Source organism: Oncorhynchus gorbuscha, linkage group LG24 (genome assembly GCF_021184085.1).
Source record: "Oncorhynchus gorbuscha isolate QuinsamMale2020 ecotype Even-year linkage group LG24, OgorEven_v1.0, whole genome shotgun sequence".
Taxonomy (NCBI): Eukaryota; Metazoa; Chordata; class Actinopteri; order Salmoniformes; family Salmonidae; genus Oncorhynchus; species Oncorhynchus gorbuscha.
Genome location: NC_060196.1, coordinates 8,246,380 through 8,253,879, shown reverse-complemented (window position 1 = coordinate 8,253,879; position 7,500 = coordinate 8,246,380). Strand labels below are relative to the sequence as shown.

The 7,500-nt window shown below is 47.5% G+C and overlaps 1 protein-coding gene across 1 annotated transcript in view; it reads left to right on the top strand.

Moving 5' to 3' along the window:
• LOC124013072 (glycine receptor subunit alpha-3-like) overlaps positions 1-7,500 on the top strand; it is a 138,803-nt gene that overhangs the window by 65,542 nt on the left and 65,761 nt on the right. The window contains exon 4 of the mRNA XM_046327222.1: positions 7,332-7,500. This exon is cut by the window's right edge and continues 55 nt beyond it. Within this exon, the coding sequence (XP_046183178.1) occupies positions 7,332-7,500 (169 nt within the window). The remainder of the gene's footprint in view (positions 1-7,331) is intronic.

Genomic DNA, 7,500 nt, shown 5'->3' with positions numbered 1-7,500 from the left:
TCAGCCCCAACTGTTTATTAGGCTGCTGCTGTTGCTCCCATTTGAGGAGGGGGCGAGGGAGAGGACAGCAGACAGCAGACAGCAGACATGTTGGGGCTGAAAGGCTCAGTTTAAGATTGCCTTTGTTATTTGTAAGCATTTCTGTTGGTCAATTATGGAATAAAACCTAGTTATACTCTGCCTCACTGAGCCTCTCCCCAGACTTTGTCACAGTCCTAAAATAACATCAATATTTCCTGAGCTGTCTTATCCTCTAGATATACTGTAGGACAGTCACCCCAAAACCTTATTCCTTATGTTTTATTTTACTTTGTTTTGCAATTTCTGAATGTGTTACTCAATGTATTTCTGTGGGCTATAGTCGTAAAGGAAATAGTAGAACCCCCCCCTCCAAAGGCTTAGACTTTTACAGGTTATTAGGAGCGTTTACCATGCAACAACCACATGGACAAAAAACACACTGAGTGTACAAACATTAAGGACACCTACTCTTTCCATCTAGTAGACTGACCAGGTGAATACAGATTAAAGATATTGATCCCTTATTGATGTCACTTGTTAAATCCACCAATCAGTGTAAAGGAAGGGGAGGAGACAGGTTAAAGAATGATTTATTTTTTAAAGTTGAGACATGGATTGTGTATGTGTGCCATTCAGAGGGTGAATGGGCAAGACAAAATATTTAAATGTCTTTGAACGGGGTATGGTAGTAGGTGCCAGACGTAGCGGTTTGAGTGTGTCAGGAATTGCAACGCTGCTGGGTTTTTTCACACTCAACAGTTTCCCATGTGTATCAAGAACGGTCCACCACCCAAAGGACATCCAGCCAACTTGACACAACTGTGGGAAGCATTGGAATCAACACGGGCCAGCATCCCTGTGGAACACTTTGGACACCTTGTAGAGTCAATGCCTCAACGTATTGAGGCTGTTCTGAGGGCAAAACTCAATTATAGGAAGCCATTCCTAATGTTTTGTACACTCAGTGTATATGATGTCATGCTACATAAGTCGAGGCTTGCATCATCAGTTGAGTTCTGGAATCGACCACTTCTAGCAACATGTGCCCTAGCTTACAACCATGAAAGTATGGTTGGCTTGTTTGTTATGATAGGGCACACGTTTTCCCTGACCGTGTGACCTGACCTGGAAAAACTCCTGGCCCTAGTTAGGATTGATTTGCTCTTTGACTTCTTTCCTGAAGTTAAGTGTTGTTAATTCAGGTCAGCAGGTCAATCTGTGAGTGCTGTGCCTTCCAGTCAGTCATTAAAGTCAGTGATGCAGTGACATAGGAGGCTTCCCAGGAGAGAGTTCCACTGTGTCTGGTGGTTACACTGTGTCCGGTGGTTCTTCCTGCTTATGCCACAGATTACCCGTGCTCCACTAAACCCGTATGTGCTGCTGTGCCCATAGCCATGAGCCGTGGTCCTCACTGGGACACATACATGGAAAGGCGCTCACAACGATAGCAGAGGTATGTAGGGAGTTGTGGTTGAGGGGGTATTGGGTACCATGTTGAGTTCTAAGTGTGTGTGTCCTCTGAGATCCGCCTGACCTGTGAGTAACATTTAGGGCTGTGAATTATGTAAGCAACATTCTTGACAGGAGGATGACTAATTATCTAGAGTGGTTGACTGTTTTTTCCTTCTACTTTTGCCTTTGTTTATTAAAGCGGCGGCAGTGGTATGGTACATGGTCACATGGTAGACTAGAGGTACATGGTCACATGGTAGACTAGAGGTACATGGTCACATGGTAGACTAGAGTGACATGGTCACATGGTAGACTAGAGGTACATGGTCACATGGTAGACTAGAGTGACATGGTCACATGGTAGACTAGAGTGACATGGTCACATGGTAGACTAGAGTGACATGGTCACATGGTAGACTGGAGGTACATGGTCACATGGTAGACTAGAGTCACATGGTCACATGGTAGACTAGAGTGACATGGTCACATGGTAGACTAGAGTGACATGGTCACATGGTAGACTAGAGGTACATGGTCACATGGTAGACTAGAGTGACATGGTCACATGGTAGACTAGAGTGACATGGTCACATGGTAGACTAGAGTGACATGGTCACATGGTAGACTAGAGTGACATGGTCACATGGTAGACTAGAGTGACATGGTCACATGGTAGACTAGAGTGACATGGTCACATGGTAGACTAGAGGTAGACATGGTCACATGGTAGACTAGAGTGACATGGTCACATGGACTAGACTAGAGGTGACATGGTCACATGGTAGACTAGAGTGACATGGTCACATGGTAGACTAGAGTGACATGGTCACATGGTAGACTAGAGTGACATGGTCACATGGTAGACTAGAGGACATGGTCACATGGTAGACTAGAGTCACATGGTCACATGGTAGACTAGAGTGACATGGTCACATGGTAGACTAGAGTGACATGACATGGTCACATGGTAGACTAGAGTACATGGTCACATGGTAGACATGGTCACATGGTAGACTAGAGTGACATGGTCACATGGTAGACTAGAGTGACATGGTCACATGGTAGACTAGAGTGACATGGTCACATGGTAGACTAGAGTACATGGACATGGTCACATGGTAGACTAGAGTGACATGGTCACATGGTAGACTAGAGGTACATGGTCACATGGTAGACTAGAGTGACATGGTCACATGTTAGACTAGAGGTACATGGTCACATGGTAGACTAGAGTGACATGGTCACATGGTAGACTAGAGTGACATGGTCACATGGTAGACTAGAGTGACATGGTCACATGGTAGACATGGTAGACTAGAGTGACATGGTCACATGGTAGACTAGAGTGACATGGTCACATGGTAGACTAGAGTGACATGGTCACATGGTAGACTAGAGTGACATGGTCACATGGTAGACTAGAGGTACATGGTCACATGGTAGACTAGAGTGACATGGTCACATGGTAGACTAGAGTGACATGGTCACATGGTAGACTAGAGTGACATGGTCACATGGTAGACTAGAGTGACATGGTCACATGGTCACATGGTAGACTAGAGTGACATGGTCACATGGTAGACTAGAGTGACATGGTCACATGGTAGACTAGAGTGACATGGTCACATGGTAGACTAGAGTGACATGGTCACATGGTAGACTAGAGTGACATGGTCACATGGTAGACTAGAGTGACATGGTCACATGGTAGACTAGAGTGACATGGTCACATGGTAGACTAGAGTGACATGGTCACATGGTAGACTAGAGTGACATGGTCACATGGTAGACTAGAGTGACATGGTCACATGGTAGACTAGAGTGACATGGTCACATGGTAGACTAGAGTGACATGGTCACATGGTAGACTAGAGTGACATGGTCACATGGTAGACTAGAGGTACATGGTCACATGGTAGACTAGAGTGACATGGTCACATGGTAGACTAGAGTGACATGGTCACATGGTCACATGGTAGACTAGAGTGACATGGTCACATGGTAGACTAGAGTGACATGGTCACATGGTAGACTAGAGTGACATGGTCACATGGTAGACTAGAGTGACATGGTCACATGGTAGACTAGAGTGACATGGAGTGACATGGTCACATGGTAGACTAGAGTGACATGGTCACATGGTAGACTAGAGTGACATGGTCACATGGTAGACTAGAGTGACATGGTCACATGGTAGACTAGAGTGACATGGTCACATGGTAGACTAGAGACATGACATGGTCACATGGTAGACTAGAGTGACATGGTCACATGGTAGACTAGAGTGACATGGTCACATGGTAGACTAGAGTGACATGGTCACATGGTAGACTAGAGTGACATGGTCACATGGTAGACTAGAGTGACATGGTCACATGGTAGACTAGAGTGACATGGTCACATGGTAGACTAGAGTGACATGGTCACATGGTAGACTAGAGTCACGTGGTCACATGGTAGACTAGAGTGACATGGTCACATGGTAGACTAGACATGGTCATGGTAGACGACATGGTCACATGGTAGACTAGAGTCACATGGTGGACTAGAGGTACATGGTCACATGGTAGACTAGAGTGACATGGTCACATGGTAGACTAGAGTGACATGGTCACATGGTAGACTAGAGGTACATGGTCACATGGTAGACAAGAGGGACATGGTCACATGGTAGACTAGAGTGACATGGTCACATGGTAGACTAGAGGTACATGGTCACATGGTAGACTAGAGTGACATGGTCACATGGTAGACTAGAGTCACATGGTCACATGGTAGACTAGAGTCACATGGTAGACTAGAGGTACATGGTCACATGGTAGACTAGAGTCACGTGGTCACATGGTAGACTAGAGTGACATGGTCACATGGTAGACTAGAGTCACGTGGTCACATGGTAGACTAGAGTCACATGGTAGACTAGAGGTACATGGTCACATGGTAGACTAGAGGGACATGGTCACATGGTAGACTAGAGTGACATGGTCACATGGTAGACTAGAGTCACGTGGTCACGTGGTAGACTAGAGTCATGGTCACATGGTAGACTAGAGTCACGTGGTCACATGGTAGACTAGAGTCACATGGTAGACTAGAGGTACATGGTCACATGGTAGACTAGAGGGACATGGTCACATGGTAGACTAGAGGGACATGGTCACATGGTAGACTAGAGGGACATGGTCACATGGTAGACTAGAGGGACATGGTCACATGGTAGACTAGAGGGACATGGTAGACTAGAGGGACATGGTCACATGGTAAACTAGAGGGACGCATGGTAGACTAGAGGAACATGGTAGACTAGAGGGACATGGTCACATGGTAGACTAGAGGGACATGTATACCTTAGGACCTCAAGGGGCCCGTATAGACTACAGTATGTTTACCATAGGACCTCAAGGGGCCCATATAGACTACAGTATGTTTACCATAGGACCTCAAGGGGCCCATATAGACTACAGTATGTTTACCATAGCACCTCAAGGGGCCCATATAGACTACAGTATGTTTACCATAGGACCTCAAGGGGCCCATATAGACTACAGTATGTTTACCATAGGACCTCAAGGGGCCCATATAGACTACAGTATGTGTTCCATAGGACCTCAAGGTGCCCGCCCGTATAGACTACAGTATGTTTACCATAGGACCTCAAGGGGCCCATATAGACTACAGTATGTGTTCCATAGCACCTCAAGGGGCCCATATAGACTACAGTATGTGTTCCATAGGACCTCAAGGGGCCCGTATAGACTACAGTATGTTAGTGTGTCTCTATAAGAAGGACTAGAAACCGACTGAGTATTGCAGAAAAATGTGGGACGATCACCTCTGCTAGATATTTCCCAGATGGGTAGGAAGCCCTGTCCGCCATCACAGATTAGAGAAAAAAGGATGTTTTGAATAAGCGACGAAATCGCACAACTTTTCGCGAGCACCAGTGCCAGTTCAATGAAAAGGGAACTCCCAAATGTGAGGTGTGTTACCCTGTTCAGTCTGTCTGTGTCAGAGAGCGGGACAGAGCAGGCTCCGTGTCATTATTCATGATCTGCTGCTGAACGTATACACATTGTGGAACTACCGTTAGAAACTGATCTGGGATCAGCTCTCCCTAGTCGAGTCCTAACGTTAACCATTATGAAAACGAACAACTAACACAGGCCCCTGGACCATGAACAAAACAAACACCGTCATGCCTAATCAAACCTATCCCAATTTTCCCAGCTGTCACTCTCAGTGGTCTGTCTGCCTTTTCAGCTCTGAACGAGCTCAAGTGAATAGATATTGTCATTCCCGTTAAAGTGATGAGTGCTAATGGTAATCGTGCACCATATGTTTGATAGCAGGAGAGCTGCTGTGCCGACGTTGTCTCCGAACAGCAGATGCCTTCAGATGGGATGTGTCCTTTTCTCTCCACTGCACTTTATGTAACATCTACTCTAAATGTTCATGGAAAATCTAATAAAAGCTCATTAAAAAATGTCTTGCGTTTTCACCCGGCTGCAAGATATGTAATTACAGCTTGGTATTTGCTCAGCAACACTGGTAAAAAGAAGGCCATTTAGATTGATGTATCCCCTAAAATGAAGTATGATTTTTTTTTATATATATCACCTAGTTGAAAGTAAACAAAGGCTGAAACAGATGTTTATTGTTGGAGCATTCATTAAAACATTTTTAACCTGAAGTGCCTTTAGGGCATGTCAATTTTGACAGGGCTTTTTCCCCTATGGAACATCAAATCTGTGCAGTACTATACATGAATTCAACTGGACTAGGGCATGGGCCGTACACTGCAACATGGACTATGGGTAATCGGACGTAGAGATGTAAGGGACATTTTTAAGAAGCAAATCCCTATAATGCATCAGCTTTATTACAAAGCCCCGGTGGCGTGTGGCTAAGTGACCGTGACGACAGCACAGAGAACAGGGAAAGGAACTGAAAGAATAGGGGAGTTGATCCTGGAAGCACCAGAGGCATCCGACGCATCTGCACCCCGGGTCCCCACCATATGGGGACTTCATGGTCCTCTATGCCTTGGTTCATTGATGTCATCACTCTGAACATCAGCAGGAACCACCAGGACCTTAGAGGGGAGGATACAGTACTGACTTTGGGTCCCCAAAGTGTCACCACCATATGCGGACATCGCACCCCTGTAGGTGCCCCTATGCCTGGTTCAGTGGTGCCTGCTCCATGTGCATCAGCTGGGACCACGAGGACCCTAAACTCAGACCTCTGGGGGAATGTGATGAATGCAGAGGGGCAGGACACAGTACTGTAGCTCAGTGTACCATGTTAAAACCCTGCAGTCAACTGCAAATCACAACCTGTCACTAATTCCCGACTCCTCTTGATCCCTCTCCCCTCTCTCTTGCTCCCTCTCCCCTCTCTCTTGCTCCCACTCCCCTCTCCCTTCCTCCCTCCCTCCCTCTCCCCTCTCCCTCGCTCCCTCTCCCTCCCTCCCTCTCCCCTCTCCCTCCCTCCCTCTCCCCTCTCCCTCACTCCCTCTCCCCTCTCCCTCCCTCCCTCTCCCCTCTCCCTCCCTCCCTCCCTCCCTCTCCCTCCCTCTCCCTCTCCCTCACTCCCTCTCCCCTCTCCCTCCCTCTCCCTCTCCCTCTCCCTCCCTCCCTCCCTCCCTCTCCCTCTCTCCCTCCCCCCCCTCCCTCCCTCCCTCCCTCTCCCCTCTCCCTCACTCCCTCCCCCTCTCCCTCTCCCTCTCCCTCTCCCTCTCCCTCCCTCCCTCTCCCCTCTCCCTCTCCCTCCCTCCCTCCCTCTCCCTCACTCCCTCTCCCCTCTCCCTCACTCCCTCTCCCTCTCCCCTCTCCCCTCTCCCTCCCTCCGTCCACTAGGACTACAGAGTGAACATCTTCCTCCGTCAAAAGTGGAACGACCCCAGGTTAGCGTACACAGAGTATCCTGACGGTTCTCTGGACCTGGACCCCTCTATGTTGGACTCTATCTGGAAACCTGACTTGTTCTTCGCCAACGAGAAAGGGGCCCATTTCCACGAAGTCACCA